This window comes from Sceloporus occidentalis, unplaced genomic scaffold (assembly GCF_023333645.1).
Source record: "Sceloporus occidentalis isolate IW3139 unplaced genomic scaffold, rSceOcc1.0.p SCAF_136, whole genome shotgun sequence".
In the NCBI taxonomy this organism is placed as follows: Eukaryota; Metazoa; Chordata; class Lepidosauria; order Squamata; family Phrynosomatidae; genus Sceloporus; species Sceloporus occidentalis.
This window is the reverse complement of record NW_028317116.1, coordinates 887,422-907,714: the sequence shown is the minus strand read 5'-3', so window position 1 is coordinate 907,714 and position 20,293 is coordinate 887,422. Positions and strand designations below refer to the sequence as shown.

Sequence of the window (20,293 nt, the reverse complement as noted above, 5' to 3'; positions counted from 1 at the left end):
ACAAGTATGGGGCACTCTGATGCTTCAGCACTGTAAGGGTTAATATCCCACCTTAATAAGTCTGTAAACGAGACATTTTCATACTAAAACCAAAAATGACGCTTTCAGGAAGAAAACAAGACCTACGGCGCTAAAGGGATTATTCACTAAAGTAGGAGGCTGTAGTTTGATTATCATGAACTAATCGACCAAAATTGCTATTTTTTCTGGGGAAAAAAACACAATTATTTTTTTTCTTTCTTTAATTTTAATGTCCCAACATCTGGATTATTATTTTTCAGTATTTTTTTTTTTTTGGGGGGGGGGGGGGAATCATTTGATGGGAAATCGTAAAGTCTCCTATTGAGTAATAAATGTAATAAACCTCTGCATATAAATATATATCAATAAAGGTATTTATTATATTAAAAAGACAGTTTCATTTTGTATCACTAGTATTTGCAGCCAAGGGTAACATAATAACAGACGATGCCTGGAAAATAAATAGGACAGGATTCACTAAACAAAGCGCCGCGGGACTATATATTAACCAAAAAGCGCTTTTAAAGCCACATCATCGGCAAAACACAATCCTGCAATACTAGATAATCTCCGAAGTGATTTTAACCCTCCGATGGAACACTAATGAATGAAGAAGTTACGATATTTTGTGAATATAATAATTCTAAAGGTACAGAACGTAGCCGGAGCACCGAGTAGCAACATACTATATTGCTGCTTGTATGTTAGAATGACGTTTAGGTGATCATGCCTCCAGAAATAATTAGCCAATAGCTGGAGAGCTAAAAAAAAAATTAATAATTTATATATATATATATATTATAAAAATAATAAGGAAAGAAGGAAAAAAATATTTGTTTTCTGGTTGGCTGAATAAACCGTGTCTTATCCCAATTCTGTTGAAATAAATTTAGAGAAAGCAAAGCAATTTGCACAATTACCCATTTTCCCTGCCTTTTTTTTTTTGTGTGGCAAACCGAGATTTACAAACAGCCCTTTATTCAAAAAAAATAAAAAAAATAAATCTGTATTTTGTAGAATTTTCTGAACCGATGTGACTTTGGTTTAAATTAAAGAGTAAAAGCAGATCATATCCGTCGCTCTTCTGTCTCTCCCTTAACTTCTGCAGTTCATGCATCATGATGGAACATACGTGTGTACACGCATGTCAGGATATACTGCTCTGTATGAAAAACACGCATTTAAATATATTTATGCTGTAAGAGAATACGGCAGCGGCTCCAGCTTCCCACGAAAGATGCCGTTCGCTTCCTATACGTGGAGATGTATTTTTAACGGTCGGGTCGCTGAACGCAGAAGACTTTGGCTTTGTTGTCGCCGGATGCCGTCACCACGATGGAAGCGTCTCTGCGAAAAGAAAAAAGGGACAGTATGGCTACCGTGCAGCTCGGAGGATTCTAAACACCATGTTCCAATGGCCCTTTATCGCTCCCATCACTCCTGGGTTCCAATGGCCCTTTATCACTCCCATCACTCCTGTGTTCCAATGGCCCTTTATCGCTCCCATCACTCCTGGGTTCCAATGGCCCTTTACCACTCCCATCACTCCTGGGTTCCAATGGCCCTTTATCACTCCCATCACTTCTGGGTTCCAATGGCCCTTTATCACTCCCATCACTCCTGGGTTCCAATGGCCCTTTATCACTCCCATCACTCCTGGGTTCCAATGGCCCTTTATCACTCCCATCACTCCTGGGTTCCAATGGCCCTTTATCACTCCCATCATTCCTGTGTTCCAATTGCCCTTTATCACTCCCATCACTCCTGGGTTCCAATAGCCCCTTATCACTCCCATCACTCCTGGGTTCCAATGGCCCTTTATCACTCCCGTGTTCCAATGGCCCTTTATCACTCCCATCACTCCTGTGCTCCAATGGCACGTTGTGTTTGCTGATCCAAGTTTAGAAGACTAATTGATCGTCAGAAACCCTTTTTGTGATTATGTTACAGCTGGAAATGTGCTTGTTTTCCATGAAAACAGCTGAGTGACCCCAAACTTTTGAACAGTAGCGCAGATTCTTGTTTTTAGAGCTAAATTATTGCAATTCTTGTTAAATAAGATAACTCGTAAATTACGTTCTATCCGAGATGCTGTAATGCGTACGCTCGCTGGGTCAGTCCCTGCTTCAGTTTATATATTAGGAGACGAATACTCACTTGTTAAGTGCAAAATCGAGTATTTCGGACGAATGGCCGCAATATTCACTAATCATTTTGCCGGATCTCGAGTCCCACAGTCTGACGGCGCCATCCAAGCTGCAGGTGTACACCACCGGCGAGTTGTCCTCCCACAAGAGATGCACGATCCCGGACTGCGGAGACAGACATTACAGATCACCCCGCAGACGGCCGGCCCCTCGCACATTCTAAATAGCGCTATACGTTTAAGACTTTAGGGCCCAAGACTCCGCCCAACCCAACCCGTAGGCGATCACTCACTTCATGCTGGCACCGGTGTCTCAGGCTCTGCGTGGAGACGTCGTAAATCGCCAAAGTCCCATCCAGGTAGCCAACGGCAGCCAGCGGCAGGCTGGAAAAGATTTGGGAACGAGGAGGGAGGCGACAGCAACAAATTAGAACAAATAAAACGTTTTCCAGCCGATTTTCATCCATGTGTTGAGCCGTACCTCGATTAGGTGAATAAACGTTTTTGCCGTCACATTTGCCCCCCACTTACACGTTACAGAAGCCCACCGACTCCACAGAGTTGGTCTCCATTTCTCCTTCCTCTCGCTTTGAAGCTTTTGAGACGTTGCTTTCTGTCCTGAACACCCCAACAACCTGGAGACAACGGAACTCATTTAATAAGCCAGCGCAAGATTGCAGCAAGAACCCCCCCCCCCTGAGTGCCCACTCAACGCTGGCCAACATATAACTTCATGCGCAAGCAACTTACCTTTCCAGTGGAAGTGTTCACCATCTTTGTGTCGCAGTCCACAGAGCCGGTGAGCACCAGGCTCCCGTCGGCATTAGAGGAAACACACGTGAGCGGCCCGCCGTGCCCGTCTGCGCCTGCGCCATGAAACCAGGACGTTAACCGAGGGTAGAAGAAGTCAGAACGCTTACTGTAGAGGGTTATATTTAACGACGGTCATAAAAATGATTTATTGCCTTAAAAAATGTGAGTCCAAAGCTTCTCGGCCAACACGCTACTTGTAACCAACACGTAACCGGCAGCAAAGTCCTTCATTGAGCGAACGTCCGGATAAACATGTGATCTCCGCGGGATAAGTCAGCATGGCGCTCATGGGGGGGGGGGGGGTCTAATCTATAACGATGGTCCCTGGTGTGGACTGACGGCCTTAATTATTCCATTAGGCTTCTATTAAAGGAGATACCGTTGGGGAGACGGCTTTACCTTTCAGAACGTGTAGAGCGCTTCCCTGTTTCAGGTCCCAAATCCGCACGCTCCCATCTTCATAACCCACGACCGCCTTCTTTCCTTGAGAGAAACGGTAAAAAAACGGTTTGAGTTGAACTTTTGACTTTCACGCTGTTGCCCTCTGCCACGGCCGTCGGGGCTCTTACCGTCAGGAAGGAACTGTCCGCAGGTGGCGGGGCAGTTGGACCCCTGGAAGGTCTTACATTCCCCACCGGGCATCTTCCACATCCAGGTATTTCCATCCGCAGTGCCGGCCATTAACACAGGAGCGCACGGGTGCCACTCCAGCCACTGCCGGGGGAAGAGGGGAAACAGGAAGATAAAAAAGGTGAAGAAATAAACATATGGGCAAAAGCAAAGGTCTTACCCATGGGCCGCGATAAAGTAATAAGCGCAGAACCAAAACATTTATTTCCTGATCAAGGTCACTACAATGAAGACCAAGTTCAACGATGGGAGGAAAAGGGTTTTCTTATCCGGTCTCATCCTTTCAAGATCGTAAAAATCAAAAACAATAACCCCATCAATACCGAAAGCTTCGTCTGGAGACGGAAATCACTACCGAGGTCTTCTGTTTCCTTACCTCCAGGTCAGCCGCCTCGAACGACCAGATCTCCTCCCCACCTTCAACTTTCCACACCTTGATGAGGCCACTCATGTCTCCGGTGGCCAGCAGGCTAGAATTGTGACTAAATCCCACACAGGTAACCGAATCTTTGTGACCTGAAAGGAGGTAAAAAGGCACGTGAATAACAGCAAAGCCCAAGGCTGGAGGGCCAGAGGGGCCGAGGTGATCTCCAGGATGACTATTGTCCATTTTTAATGGAATCTCTTTATAGGCGTACAGAGGCCCTTTATCACTCCCATCACTCCTGCGTTCCAATTGCACTCGCATCCACGGAGGTCACTCACCTGTACACTCAAATAACGTCTCTCCATCGCTGATCCTCCAGACGTAGGCTTTATCATCCTCTCCTCCGGTCACGGCCAGGGTGCTCTCCTTCGGATCCAGGCTGACACAGAACACAGAGGCTGCCGGCGGGGAGAAGAAAGCCGGTGAGAGATCAGTAATTGGGAGCGAGCCCGGTAACGGTCCAACACTCAACCCTAAAAACACAGACACGCCATCTACAGCAGACTCCACCGGCAGAGCCCCCCGTGTCTGAACCAATAGGATTACTTATATATGGTCTTAGCGCTCTAACGACCAATGGGACGATCGCTCCAGACATATACAGCAGTGCTAAGAGGGCTCCTTATACCTGTGTGTTTGGAGAACGTCAGCTCGCTGTCATCATGAGGCTCAGCGCCCTCCTCTACCCCCTCATCCTCCGTCTCCCACTCCTCGTCAGCCATTTCTCCAGCCTCCGGCTCATCTGCGAAGTCTACGTCCTCCATGTCACTGGCGAGATCATCTGCGCGGGGGGGGGGGGGGGACCGCAAGGGTCAGACTCAAATGCTTAAGATATAGCTGCCAACACCCCCAAACTGGCAGGGACAGTCCCGGACACTGAACAGTCACCGCGTCACAGGAGTGCCCCTCCGTACCTGGATCCGGCTCAGCCTCGTTGAGCTCCAGCACCTCGATAATCTCTTCATCTTCATGGAACTCGACAGCTGGCGCCGCTGCAGCTGCTGCCGCAGCTCCTTCCTCTGGCTCCGGATTGGCTCCTCCGTCCCCAGCTCCTGCTCCTTCCATCGCCTTCCGAGAACCGGGACACAGGGTGGCAAAATCAACTGCCCGGGGTAAAGGATGAACAGTTACTGACAGAGACAGACTGCAACGGGCCGGCGATAGCCCCCAAAAACACGGCGCAATCACACAGTGGGACGCTTCACGTATCCTGCTGCTTTTAACTTCAGCTGCATAAACATTTTAAAGGGCCCTTAAAGGCAACACAGTAGGGGCCCGATTCCCGCGTTCTTACGTTCGGCTCACATCAGAGTATAGCCAGGTATAGAGGACTAAATGGCTCTAGATTGTAAGCTCCTTTGAGCCGGGCTCTCCTCACCTGTTGCTTCTGTAAGTCTAATTGTTATGTTATTTACTACATGCTATGTCCTGTTTACCCATTGTACAGCGCTACAGAATATGATGGCGATATATAAAAATATATATTATTATTATTAATAATAAGGCCTCAATCATCACTCCTATCAACTTATAAAGTCTGCGCAGCTGGTCTTTCCCAAAAATATATTTCACAATATCGTGTATTATATAAAAGAAATGATAAAGATATAGAACCTGCCGGCAGATCGGAACCCGTCTAATCCCCTCACTCTATTACCCTCTACCACTTCTGCAGGGAGGCTGTTCCACTTATCTACCACCCACTCAGTTAAAGAGGAGCCCCAGATTTCTCCTGCTTGTGTTAAGTACTAATCAGTTTAATGTAAAAAAAACCAAAAAACTTAACCCCAGGAGGGCGAGGAGTAACTAGGAAAGCTCAGTGATGCCCATGGAGGCCTGTCATGCCCCCAGCACCCCCTAAGGCCCGGAGTGGGGTCGCGCAGCGGCTCTTACCGTTCTCTGGTCCCCAAAACGGTCTCCCTTGAATTAAACGAGAAAGGTGACGCCGCGATGTGAACCCGCGGAACCCTCCGGCCTCCGGCAGCAGTCACACACACGTGGGTACTCCTCCTCCCTACGGCACCTGCTACAACCTACCCTGCTCATCAGCTGGCACGCACGGGCGACACACAACAGCCAATGACAAGCGAGATTGGAAGATCCTATCCAATCCGGCGCTCCCTGCTGAGACCAAGTTTCTTTGACTCCGCATAGAGCGGACGTAAACAAGGAGAAGTACGCATGCGCGCAGCGGGGTGAGCTGGGAGATGTAGTTTCTTTCTATTGCACTTTTCTACTTGTGTCACATGAGTGCCGAGTAACTCGTGGGCACTTCAGTCCTAGAGCCAGTCAAAAGTTTATATAGGTGAATCTATAAAGGGGTATATATATATACACATATATATATATATATATATATATATATATATATATTGGGATAGAAGGAGAAAAGGGGCCTGCTCCTGGGAGCTTACAATCTAAGAAAAATAATAGTGATAACAATGGAAAAAAATCATATTTAATCTTTTATTTTCATAATAATATGTATATATTAATTATTATTATTGTTAAGAGATTTCAGGAAGCTGTAAAATCAAGGTGGGGAGGTTACAATGCCTCTGGTCCAACCCACTTCTGCCACTGGCTCCCCCTCTGCCACACCCACAATACAGGTATCCCGATTTCTATTCCTAAAAAAAATATTTTTTTTTGGGGGGGGGGGGGGGGGGTATATGATATGGTACGGTATGTATAAAAAGCTATTCCTGTACAAAGTGGTCAAAGGGGAGGTATCAGCACTAGCATGGGTTGTTATGGTAACAGCACCACCCTTTCACCAGTTCTGCTTTTCAATGAAATCCTCAGAACTGCACTAAAACGTTGCCGCATCAAATGAACCAAAAGAACTACAAATCCCAGAGGTCTTTAGGGACTCAGGAAGTAAATGAGAAATTCTGCAGTTCCTGTTCCAGCCACATCCAAGATGGCGGCTCCCATCTGCAGGTTTTTAATGTCAAAACAGAGCTCCTTGGGTAATTATTATTATTATTATTATATTCATGCCGTGTTGGTAAATCATCTGTCGTGAGGCTTGCGGGTCCCAGAAAACTTTTTGGCTAAACTGGAGGCTCTGATACCGAGGTCATCAAACGAAACTCTACTAATTTCCTGCGGTTCCGTGTAATCACCGAGGCGATGCAGCGAATGTATAGATCAAGACAGCTGGGGTTCTGTTTACCGTTTGCGATATCTCCAGCTCTCTATCTGTGGAATAATCCGCCGAAGCAGCTCATCACCTTCTGTCTCGTACCTGGAAACCCACCTCGTTCTGCGCAGAGGCTCTGGGTAAAGAGCTGCTTCTCCGGGTCTTCGAGTCACTCTGGGTCGTGGGAGTGGCGTTGTGGAACACCCCCGCCCACTTCTCCACCCACAATGGCTAGTTTTCCCTGCATGTGGCTAGCCCCGCCCACCAATGTCAATGGGACTGCCCACCAACATCCCAAAAAAGCGAGGGTTCTGCGTAGGTGGAGCCTCGATGTTCCCAGGTACGCTCATTCCCACTCATCTCCCTGATAGATTGTAAGCTCACAGGGGCAGGGAGTGGGTTGTTGGTAGTTTTGCCTTCTCCCTTATTGTAATAGCGCTGCGGAATCTGCCGATGCTCTATAAACATAAAGTTATTTTCTCCTTTTTTCAGGCTCTGCGATTGGCGCGTTTAGTAGACGGAGCTCTTTTTTCAGATCTCCGCAGACTCCCCGATCCTTGAATACCGGCTCCGGGTCCGGCGCAAAACCCGAGCTTCCGGGTCCTGCCTACGAAGGCCCTGAATACATCCCGAAGCGTAAAGCAAAGAATCCGATGAAGAAAGTGGGGCTCGCGTGGTAAGACCCCCGATCTCGAGCGCACCGCGATGGGTTTATTTCATCTTTATCGCTGGGGGGGTCCAAAACTTCGTTTTACTCTTCCATTTTCTCAAGGGCCAACCCTAAAAAAAAACTCCCTGTATTATCTGCCTCCCCAACTATTTTTTGTGCAGATCATCATCTCTTCTTCTTTACCGGGGCGCCCGGAGACATTAAACTGTCCCTTTTAACTGTTTCCTTAAATGAAGCAAAAACTTTGCTTCCAGGAACCGTTAAAAGGTGATTTTTGAATAACTTTTGGCGATGTAGTTTTTGTGTAAATTTGGGGTTTGTGTTTTTAGGATACATTTCCACGTTTTATATCTCGTACCTGCGACCCGATGACTTTATTTTGTATATTACAGGGTTATAGGCTTCCCCTCCGGAATCATTCTCTTCCTTCTCGCCAAGAGGGAGGTGGATAAGAGGAGACTGGAGCAGCTCAAAGTACGACAGCGAATGAAGGATTCCAACCAGGGGGAGTACGAGAGGGAGAGGTTCAACAGCGCCCCCTAGGAGGACACAGCTGGAGGGGGCGAGCCGCTCTGCAACTCACAAACGGGGCAGATTTGCTTAATAAGGCAGCCATATATACTGATGTCTGAGTACTGGGACTGTCTGCGGCCTTTTAACCCTTCAAACATCTTTCCAGCAGTTGAACCGCTGCTGGTCTTCAGAGGGTTAAAAGAGATTCCCGAACCCGATCGTCAGACTCAGGGAGGAATCTATTTATGGGAAGCTTTTTTTATCGTCGTGTAACGGTCTGCGCCGTGCGGATCACGTTGCCGGTTATGTGGTTGGGGAAATGCCTGTTTGCTTGGAAATTAGATCAAGAAATGTGTTCCGTTGCTGCGGTTACGCGGCGTCCTTTAAATCGGGATAGCTTTGTGTTTGTTGGTCCCAGAAAACTTTTTGTTTTGTTTTTTAACTGTATTAAAAGATTTACAGAATTGCTTAATATTTTTATTTTATGCCGCTGCACAGCGTTGTTGATCTTTTGCTGATGGCTGAGAGTGATGTGCTTCAGTCCCGCTGAAATGCATCCTTTCGGATTTCAGAGGGACCTTCTGGATCTTTAAATCCAAACGAGACGCTCTCAGGTTATTGTGCCGGAATAATGACGTTATTATTGTACGTTATCAGGAGCCGCCTCTCCCCGGCAAACAGGCGGACTGGATGGGGCGGATCTGCCGGCAGGTCCGCAGATCTGTCTGTGCGGCTGAGGGTATTGAGAACTACATTACGTTGAGCTGGAAAAGGATTTAACTATTTCCGTTTAAAGGGACACACGAGCGTAGCTACACCTTAATAACTCCATGACGAAAAAAAGGCAAAACACAAATTTTGTATATTATGGAAGATAACATTTTATAACGATTGAGACATTCTAAAAATCTAAAATATATATTTATTTTTTTTACTATAAGTCAGTGCTTTAGGATAAACTATCAAAAAAAAGTAGTGTCCCTTTAAACATGTACCAGCGCAATAGAATACTACATTGAATTGTAACTCCTTCCTCCCTGGATACCTCTGTCTATCGTGCTTCAACTCCCATCATCCTCAGTGCTCAGAGAAAGCCTAGGCAGGAGTCCTAGTGTAATAACGGGGGGGGGGGGGGTAAAGAGTGCTGTGTAGTCCGAAAGCACAAATTGTAAACGCTGTTTATGTACAAAAACCTCCAGGCCCGAGGAAGCAACTTATTTACCCCCCCCCACCCCTTCTTGCCGCTGTCTCGATGTAGCACCCGGTCTGAGAAGACTTTGGTTTGGAAGCTTTATATATAAATGTATCCATCGGTGTTTGTAAACGACAACATTCTTTTTATACAATAAACATGTTTCGAAATCACAAAAACAACAAGTCGAGTAACAGTTTCCCAATAAATAGAAAGCGTGGACTCGGCTTCCGAGAAACACAAACAGGCGATTCTTCTCCGATACATTATTTCCAGTTGAAGAAAAGCTGGCCACCTATATATATATATTATATATACCCACACAGTATACGCAGTATATATATATATTATATACTGTATGCATACACACAAAACAGGAGATTCTCTTAATTATAAAAAAATTTGAGAAAAAAAAAAAACAGCTAAGACAAGGAATGGAGTTTTAACGCTTTCTTTGCCAAGGATGTCAGTAAAGCACTAAGAACAGGCCCGCCCTTGTCTGTTAATCGCTATAATCTGCTTTAACCCTTCACTGCCCAAAGGATACCAAAACAATTGTAAGGAAGGCACTTTAACCCCTTTTTTGCCGAATTCTGCCATCTCTGTACACGCTCCTAAACCACTTTGGTTGAGGCCAAGACTGATCCCAGTCGGCACGCGAACCTCCGGGAGCATAAACGGCGGATCTTCAGGGCAGATCCGCTACAACGAATCATTTTTTTTCCCGTTCAGTTAAAACTTAGGGTTGAGCGTTTCTTGAAATATCAAAACGATCTCGGGACAGATGCAGGTAGGGCTCCCTTATTAGAAAAGCGCAGCTTTTTACTACTTATTACCGGCCAGCTGGTGGCTGAGGATGATGGGACCTGGAGTTTGTGCATCAGAAACCGAGCAATTCTATTTACACGATGCGATAATAGAATGTCTCAGAGAAAAAAGCCGTAAAGACTTTCCCTATGACTCCAAACGATAAATGTATTTACATGGGGGGGGAGGGGGTGTTCTGGGTCCATCCGGGGCTTTAAATCATAATTTAAGGAGTATCAAGTTTGGCCTTTTTTCTATTTTTTTTTACCCATATAAAACGAAGATCAATTGAACTTAGAATATACACTCTGTACATGTAATTGTGTAACACGCGTGTGCGGCAGGATGCGACGCCATTAGAACTTTGCAAATCATTAGAAGACAGATCTGTCGCAGCCTCCGGGCCCTCAAGGCACAGATCCAGGGGCCGATATATCGGACGGACGGCTAATACGGAGGTTAAAGGGCTCCCGGATCACCAAGTATAAATCAAACCAAGACAATGGCTGGAAGAAGCCCCGCTGTGGGTCGGTATAAGGCACATGTCTAACCCCGCAGTAGGTGACCTTGACAATTAACTCTAAAAATGCTGTGCTTGGGTATATATTACCCCGTCCCCCGGCCTCCAGAGATACCCGCTGGGTATATGGAGGAACCTCCTATATAATGGGGCTGTAATTGTCCTTGAGAATAATGTATCCCGTCTGTTGTTGCCACCGTACACCCACCGCATGGGGCGAGAGGTGGGCAGGAGCCCTGAAGAGCGCCAGAAGACAGAGCGATGGTAGGGGGGATCCTCTCGGAAAGCACGAGGGGCTGCGTGGGCTCTAAACCCGGCTCCCCACGATCTGTAGGAGACTGGTGAAGATGTAGACGATGTCGGTGTAGATCTTCAAGGCGCCGTAAACATATTCCTCCGGGCTAATGGTGTGCTTCCTGTTACCGAGGACCAGCTGCGTGTCGTACGCCAGGAACTGATGGAGAGGAGACGAGATCACAATCCGAAAAAATATATATTATACCCCCCCCAGCGCTGTATACGGTAATATAACCCCCAGCGCTGTATACAGTCATATAACCCCCCCAGCGCTGTATACAGTCATATAACCCCCCCAGCGCTGTATACAGTAATATAACCCCCAGCGCTGTATACAGTAATATAACCCCCCCAGCGCTGTATACGGTAATATAACCCCCAGCGCTGTATACAGTCATATAACCCCCCAGCGCTGTATACAGTAATATAACCCCCCAGCGCTGTATACAGTAATATAACCCCCCCAGCGCTGTATACGGTAATATAACCCCCCCAGCGCTGTATACGGTAATATAACCCCCCCCAGCGCTGTATACAGTCATATAACCCCCCCAGCGCTGTATACAGTCATATAACCCCCCCAGCGCTGTATACAGTCATATAACCCCCCCAGCGCTGTATACAGTAATATAACCCCCCCGCGCTGTAAACAGTAATATAACCCCCAACGCTGTATACAGTAATATAACCCCCAGAGCTGTATACAGTAATATAACCCCCCCAGCGCTGTATACGGTAATATAACCCCCCCAGCGCTGTATACGGTAATATAACCCCCCCCAGCGCTGTATACAGTCATATAACCCCCCCAGCGCTGTATACAGTAATATACCCCCCCAGCGCTGTATACAGTAATATAACCCCAGCGCTATATACAGTAATATAACCCCCCAGCGCTGTATACAGTAATATAACCCCCCAGCTCTGTATACAGTAATGTAACCCCCAGCGCTGTATACAGTAATGTAACCCCCAGCGCTGTATACAGTAATGTAACCCCCAGCGCTGTATACAGTAATGTAACCCCCCAGCACTGTATACAGTAATATAACCCCCAGCGCTATATACAGTAATGTAACCCCCCAGCGCTGTATACAGTAATATAACCCCCCAGCGCTGTATACAGTAATATAACCCCCCAAGCTGTATACACTTTCATTAGTCAGAGAGTCCAACTGGGTGATTATGACTGAGCCATTCTATCGTTTGCCACAGTCAGTAGACAGCGCTAGAACATATAGATACAGCTGGCGGGTGTAAAAGCTATCATTATTTTCGAACACAAAACAAGATAATTACTCAGTTACAAAACCTGTTATTTACATATCAATGAGAAAAAAATACCATCTAACATATACATATTACAGGGCTGACTCGGTTCATATCAATTCTATATCATTTATGTCAAAAGTCTAACATGTTTTAATCTATTTTATGTTTTAAATAAACTCTTAACCTCTAATATTTTATGTTTTAAATAAACTCTTAACCTCTAATAAAAGCACACAATACCCAACCCCCCCCCAGAAAAAAAGTACAAACAAAATTATAAAATACAAACCAGTGTAAAAGCAATCGCTCCGATCGCAGCGTACAACATGTGCAGCCAATATACCTACAGGAGAAAAAATAAACACGTTGCTTCACAACACGCCCCCATATTTAAATAAAACTCACATAGCCCCTCCTCCACATTTTAAGATTGACAGCAACAATTACGGGAGTTTTTTTTTTTTTACTTTTTTATACTTATTTTTAGAGAACTCAAGGAATTTTTGCCATTATAGACGCGCTTCTAAGATTACAGAAACATTAAAATACTTTAAAACAAGAGGATCAGAGGGTAAGATGGAATGTAAGGAAGCATTACTTTACTGAGAGGGGTCGGTAGATTAGTGGAACAGCCTCCCAGCAGAGGTGGTAGAAGCTAATACAGTGAGGGTATTAAACATGCATGGGATAGACATACGGCTCCTGAATCTAAGACGAGACCAACGACTGATTAAGGTTTGAGTCTTTTACAGCAGGAGAAACGCCAGACCAGACGGGGGCCGATCTGCCGGCAGGTTCTGTTTCTGCAATAGGTAACGGTAACCACCAGGTGGCGCCTCCATGACCCAGCGAAAAAAACTCTCAAACGTTTAGAGCAATGGTCTTTCCTATAAGCGCTGAGCGCACCGTCAGCGTCTGAGGCTTTACGGCACATCCCGGCGTCCGTAGGGAGATACGCCAAGCGGCCAGAAACTCCCCGACGTCGCCGCTCATTACTATAAATTAACTCCATCGGCCAAACCGGCCGCGTAAACAGCTTCGTGTTACATCATACGGGGCTTCCCGGCATCCGGCTGGAACCACTTATTACCCCCGTTCCATGTTATTAACCCCTGCAAAGGGTCTTCGGTTCATCAAACTCGGATTCTCCCCCGCTGGCATAAAATAGGAGAGATCTTCAAGTCCTCCCTGCATACCCACAAATCTCCCAAGTGTCCCTATTTAGTTTGGTCAGTCCCTCTTTTTGACCCGAATCAGTCTTTCCTCCCCTGATGCCCCAAAATCTCCTGGGATGTGAAACGGTTCATTGACATACCTCCCAAAAGTCCCTACTCTGGAGGATATCCCTTTTTTTACTTCAAATCTGTGCCCCTCTCTCCTCCCCCTGATGCCCCTCTTTTCTAGGAGGTCCAGAATGTTTGCTGGGTATGAGGGGATCGCAGGGTTCTGCAGCCCTAAAAGCCCCGATAATGTGTATAGAAACAGCAGGAAACGGCTTTATAAATTAAACGGGGGAAATAAAACCCATTATTCGTCTAAATGCCCCCCTCAGTTGCATAAATACCCAGTAAAAGTCACATAAAAAGTCAGTAAAGCTCCACCTCTAACCACACCCCTAAAACAAGGATGTCCCTTATAGGCCATGTGGAATGCTGGGGGCGGGCACTCACGTATTTAAACGCCAGAACGATGGCCCGTTACGATCCCAGTAATGAAGACAACGATCCCCAGGACGGCGAAGAATCCTCCGCAGGACGTGAAATCCACCTGTCGGGTTTATAAAGCGTAACGTCAGATTCCTGCCGGCCGGTGACAATAAAATAAAAGCGTCACTAAACATTACGGAGCGAACACACTGTGTCTGTATTAAGCCTGACCCGTACCTCGAGCAAGGGGTTAAGCCTGACCCGTAACCTCGAGCGAAGGGTTAAGCCTGACCCGTACCTCGAGCAAGGGGTTAAGCCTGACCCGTACCTCGAGCGAAGGGTTAAGCCTGACCCGTACCTCGAGCGAGGGGTTAAGCCTGACCCCGTACCTAGGGCGAAGGGTTAAGTCTTACCCTGGTCTGGCAGCAGAAGATGGTCACCGCGAAGGCAACGATTGTTGTGATGCCGATGCAAATCAGGACGGCTTTGGTGCTGTAAAAACTACACGCGAAAAGAAATCATTGGTTTACGGAGAAAAATAAAATGACATCATCGCTTATATTATTAGCGACACAAATTGTCTATTATCTGCTTTATTTCCAAGGATACTTTCGTTACTACGGATACATTTATCTTCTTCATTCCGCCAAACACACCGCAGGCTTCCCGATCGTCGGAATCAGAAATAAAACATTATTAGCCTTAAAAATAGGCGGATAATCTCTGTGATTGGATTAAAGGGTTAAACGAGTCTGCTTGTTCAGAACATTTCCAGTAATGTAGATTAATCCACAGCGGCCACTCAAACGCCCTTCCTTCCGGGATTTAAATCCCTCTGTCTGTCCGTCTGTCCGTCTGTCTGTCGCCCTTGGGACGTTCCTATGAGCTTACAGCATGTATAGATTTTACTTTACTGAAAGGGTGGTGGATACAAACAACAGCCTCCCAACAGAGGTGGTAGAGGCTAATACAGTGAGGGGATTAAACACGCTTGGGATAGACATACGGCTCCTGAATCTAAGACGAGACCAACGACTGAGGTTTGAGTCTTTACAGCAGGAGAAACGGGCGACTAGACGGGGGCCGGATGGGGCCGATTTGCCGGCAGATACTATGTTTCTACAGTAAGTAAGAAAAATTAGTTTGGGAAGTTAAAGCGGGAGTCCCTCCAAAGCTGCTGTTTCAATTCTACTACAACTTCATAAAAGCCTCAAACGCTTTCGTTTTTATTAACCAAGAAAAAAATCCCCCGTTTATATTAAAAGGCCGTTTTTTTTTTTTTACATTATTAAGATTTTTGTAATTTACCCGGAAGCTTCCACTTTAACTATAAATTTCCAGCTTCATGGCTGAGCTTCTCCTTCCGCTCGGCGCGTGCCTCACGGGGGGATGGGGGGCGAACGTTCTGTATTTGTTACTTCTTATTATAAAGGAGACTTCAGTGGCCTGTTTGTTAACGCGTATCGGATTGCATTTGGCCCGGATTCCTCTGTATCTCACTGCATGTAAGTCGATGCATTATTATTATTATTATTATGGGGGGTTAAAAAATAAGACTTCCCATTGGCTGCTTCTATTGAAACAGGAAGCATACTTAAGTACACTTCCTGCACATGTACTATAGAGCTGGCGCTGGAATCATCTGTTCAGCTGGCATGCGATTGGCTGCCGCTCAACATTCAAAGATTAAATTGGAACTTTTTAATTATTTTAATGGGGGGGGTGCATATTCAGGAAGCGTACTTAAGTATGCTTCCCGATACAGTAAAAGCAGGAGGAGGGGGAGGAGGAAATCTTCCCAGGTCCCATAAAATGAGAAAAATAAACCTGGGCAAAAAAAAGTCCACTTTCAGAATTTTTATCTACAAGAAACCCCCCCCCCCCCAAAAAAAAGGGGAAGCGAGTCACGTCCGCTGACTTCCCGTCTTTGACATAAATGACATCACAAGACACTTTTCAGCTGTAATAAAGTAACATTAAGGTTATTTCCCGGAACGCTGGTGCCCAGACGACGCACTGAATCCTTTTTCTTGCCGATGAAAAGGATTCTGGGTAAACGGAGCTCAAGCGATAATAACGATTTATAACGCACCTTGCAATAGTTCCCGTCATGAAGGACATGGCGAGAGTCTAGAGGGAAACAAAAGACTGAATGAACAGGAAAATATTTACAGCAACGCCCCAAACGCACTGAAAACAGGCGGCGTTAATTCCTTTTCATAGAAAATGGAAACTTACAAATACGCCCAAAAGGATTATATTCCAGGGAAAACGCCTCCTAGAGACGGGCGAGAAATTATCAAATGTCACAAATCACCTTTTTTATAAATAAATTTAAAAAAAAAAACGCACACACGGGCTAATATATCTTAACTTTCGCCTCTCCTCATGATTATTCCTCCCCAATACGTTATTTCTTCCCTATGGTTAAGTTGCTGATTGTTTTAACGATCAAAACATTGATTAAAAAACCTGTACAGTTTATTATTTTCATCTTCTGAACACACTTTCTTTCTGCTCCTTTCATGGCTGCCGGGTCAACTTAATGGGGAGGAATAAATACACTAAATTTGTGATTAATTAAATGTAATCAATTTAGCCACAAATACAGGTAACCACAGAAATAATAACAATAATAAATAATAATAATAATACCGGTAGTATGTCGGGGGATGGGTATCAGCGTTAACAGCACAGACCTAAAGAGATCTCAAATTAACCCTTACCTGGGACCCTCGCAGCAGACCAGGACCATGTATGTCACAAAGAACACGGCGCTGCGGATGAGAGACAGCGTAAGGATTCAGGTCAGATCTCCGTATCGCTTCGTAAGGTACAGAATATATCGCGAGATATACTTACTAGGACGCGTAATAAATACCCGGCGTGCGGATTATAAACGATTTAACGGGTTCCCTGCAAAGACAGACATCAAACAATCAAACAAACGCCGCGCGTAACACGCGAGGGCTCTCAACATTCCGAGATCTAGAATCCGGGCTAAAAGACCCCAAAATCGTTACAATGTATCAAAGTCTGAATTCTCCGGCTGGAGTTATTTTATTAATTACAGGATATCAAGAACGGCTGCTTAACGCCACGCGGAACCGAGTGACGGGTCAATAACCATTAATATAACTATTATTAGCATCCAATAATGGATTATTATTATTATTAGTATCCAATAATTTATTATTATTATAACTATTATTAGCATCCAGTAATGGATTATTATTATAACTATTATTAGTATCCAATAATGGATTATTATTATAACTATTATTAGTATCCAGTAATGGATTATTATTATAACTATTATTAGTATCCAATAATGGATTATTATTATAACTATTATTAGTATCCAGTAATGGATTATTATTATAACTATTATTAGTATCCAATAATGGATTATTATAACTATTATTAGTATCCAATAATGGATTATTATTATAACTATTATTAGTATCCAGTAATGGATTATTATAACTATTATTAGTATCCAATAATGGATTATTATTATAACTATTATTAGTATCCAGTAATGGATTATTATAACTATTATTAGTATCCAGTAATGGATTATTATTATAACTATTATTAGTATCCAGTAATGGATTATTATTATAACTATTATTAGTATCCAGTAATGGATTATTATTATAACTATTATTAGTATCCAGTAATGGATTATTATTATAACTATTATTAGTATCCAGTAATGGATTATTATAACTATTATTAGTATCCAGTAATGGATTATTATTATAACTATTATTAGTATCCAGTAATGGATTATTATTATAACTATTATTAGTATCCAATAATGGATTATTATAACTATTATTAGTATCCAGTAATGGATGGATGGATTTTATCTCTGCTTTAAAATAACTTTGGCTGCTGAAGAATAACACAAATAGAGCCGAAAAAACCCTTTAGAATTCCCGGTTTGGTTCATTTTAAAAGAACTCCAGCCAGAGATTAGAACTGGAGAGGTTTTCTCTTATGTTCCATCTTTAGGACAGGGTTTCTGTAAATGTCTGTTTTGGGGAAGACATCAGATATTTCTTCTCTTAATAAACTAAAAAAGCCCTGTTGAACAAAAACGAAACTTACACGTAGGTGAAGACAGCGATAAAGGCCACGGTAATCAGCAGCTGGACGGTTATGATCGAGTAGACCTGGAAGAGACGCGCATGACGTTAACAGACAGACCCCAGTTCCTTCACAACGAACCTTGTGAGAGCTCGTGATGGACCTTCCACCAAAGGCCATGTTATCATCTTGGTGAAGTCTATACCAGGAATGGCCGGACAGAACTCATCCACAACATTAGAGTGTAACTAGTATGAGGAATCAGTAGGCTGATGGGGTTGGGTCCTGTGGCTAAAGGCCCATGGAATAAAGCCGGGCTTGGTGTTGACGTGGTGGTATCACAAGGCCATACTTGCTTTGCTCAACAGATGTCTATGAAAGTAGGTGGCTTCAACGACGACATCATAGGTGACTTTATCAGAGAGGAACATCAGCCAAGCAAAGGGGCTTCACTGGTAACGACGTCTTACCTTCCGGATGAAAGTATGGCGCACGGCTTTGTCATCCCAGGAACCGAACTGTCCATCTTGGTCATCTGTCCTGTATATGCCGGCATCACCTGAACGTGACGAGAAGGGTTGTGTTATGGGTTCGGGATATTTGGAGGCTCGGGGTCGGCTGAGGAACTCCAGCTGTTGCTGTTTGATACCTTTCACCATCTTAAGATGACGCGGGACAGCAGCTGGAGAACCACCAAGTCTACCCAACAAGTCTTTCAAAGGAGTTCAAAGCCAAAAGATGACTGGACGCGTAATTAATATTAACCTGCGCGGCTTCAAAGTTTAATGAAATACATTCTATTACGGAATTCAGGAATTATATCGGTCGGGAGAACAGTCTGACCCAGTATTGCTAAACAAAACACACTGGCCAATAAGATGCCAGTACGGCCACCAAAATAGCTTTCTGTAATGGCACGGCCAACTCGTGGGAGAAGCTGCCCACCTTACGTTAGTGGTTTATACTGGGGTTATGTTAGGGTTGTAAATGGTTAAACATGACCGGAGAGACTGGGGACAGGATCGCTAAGCAGAGCTCCAAAAACGCTGTAGACGTTACGAGCCGCCATCGTTTGTGTCTAAAGGCATTCGGCTACCTGGGTCTACCTCAGGAGCCTAAACATGAAAGGCTGGACAATTTCATGAGTTGGGGGTAACTTTAATTGCCCTTTCCTCCACACACCATAGAAAGCGGAACAGAATATTTCCTTAAAGTCATCCCCGTTGGTGGAATTAAGATGTTTGAAGGTTTCTGACGATGAGTTTTAAGTACTTTTCATGTCGTACGAAAACCCAAATTCCCAGAAACTATTTCATTAATTAAAAAATAAAAACAAACTAGTTACCTGTGTTCAGAGGAATCGTGGGCAGAATGGGCATCACGGGGGGCTTTGGAGGCTCATTGTGTCCCGGCTCCGGGTATCCACCGTGTGAAGGGTAACCCCCCGGCTGAGGATAGAAGCCCCCAGGCTGACCATAAGCAGGAGGATAAGGACCAGGCTGTGGATAGCCCCCTGCCGCAGGGAATCCCCCCGGCTGTGGATAACCCCCCGCTCCAGGGTATCCACCTGGATGATTCAGGGGGTCTCGGTCATTGTACGGCGGTGGGGCACTCGGATAGGACATAGCTGCACCTGAGCACAGAGACGCCTCAACGTTTGCAACCTGAGAAAAGGGAGAAAGGGCATTTAGGAAACGGTTAACCCTTTCATCCTATCTACCAGCCGTGGGTAAGAAAAGGCTGAGGGTCTCCTTGGATCTAGAAAGTAAGTTGAAATATTAAAGGTTTTATTATTAATGACGAGAATATTCTGGTAATAAATGTCAACTGAAACATAACGCTATATATTCCACAGGCCGCTTTTCACACGTTTAAAAAAAAAAAAGGCACATTTTTACTATATTTTTTTTTAATGAAACAGTTTTGCTTTGAAATTTATTTAGAAATACAAAGTAATGAGAAAAATAATAATTAGACAATTAGAAGGTTGGTTTGTAATAATAATATTTAAAAAATATTTTTTAAAAAGTTCAATAGTTCACTTATCGCTGTATACATTTTATGAATATTAGAAAGAATGGCATCGCTTTGGTCACAAA

At 44.6% G+C, this 20,293-nt stretch overlaps 2 protein-coding genes and 1 pseudogene across 2 annotated transcripts in view; 1 reads left to right on the top strand and 2 right to left on the bottom strand.

The window, feature by feature from the left end:
- Positions 1-1,292: 1,292 nt before the first annotated feature.
- Positions 1,293-5,102, bottom strand: LOC149281289 (angio-associated migratory cell protein-like). Its single transcript, XM_089499504.1, has 11 exons — positions 4,952-5,102; positions 4,666-4,818; positions 4,316-4,435; positions 3,987-4,126; positions 3,550-3,694; positions 3,380-3,463; positions 2,918-3,033; positions 2,699-2,802; positions 2,461-2,551; positions 2,179-2,333; positions 1,293-1,368 (listed from the first exon to the last, which is right to left on the bottom strand). Exons 1-11 carry the CDS (start codon positions 5,100-5,102, stop codon positions 1,293-1,295), a joined length of 1,335 nt encoding a protein of 444 aa, XP_089355630.1.
- A 2,706-nt stretch (positions 5,103-7,808) lies between these two features.
- PNKD (PNKD metallo-beta-lactamase domain containing) overlaps positions 7,809-20,293 on the top strand; it is a 49,972-nt gene continuing 37,487 nt past the window's right edge. Inside the window, exon 1 of the mRNA XM_089499512.1 lies at positions 7,809-7,858. Within this exon, the coding sequence (XP_089355638.1) occupies positions 7,836-7,858 (23 nt within the window). The 5' untranslated portion in view covers positions 7,809-7,835. The remainder of the gene's footprint in view (positions 7,859-20,293) is intronic.
- LOC149281288 (protein lifeguard 3-like) lies at positions 11,192-19,819 on the bottom strand (annotated as a pseudogene).

Bases quoted from the DNA above. Each gene is read 5' to 3' on its own strand.
- LOC149281289 (XM_089499504.1), bottom strand. From the start codon at position 5,102: ATGGAAGGAGCAGGAGCTGGGGACGGAGGAGCCAATCCGGAGCCAGAG. The intron at 4,436-4,665 runs GTATAAGGAGCC...CCCCGCCGGCAG, and splicing joins GACGTTCTCCAAACACACAG to CCTCTGTGTTCTGTGTCAGC. The intron at 1,369-2,178 runs GTGAGTATTCGT...TTCTTTTCGCAG, and splicing joins CTCGATTTTGCACTTAACAA to AGACGCTTCCATCGTGGTGA.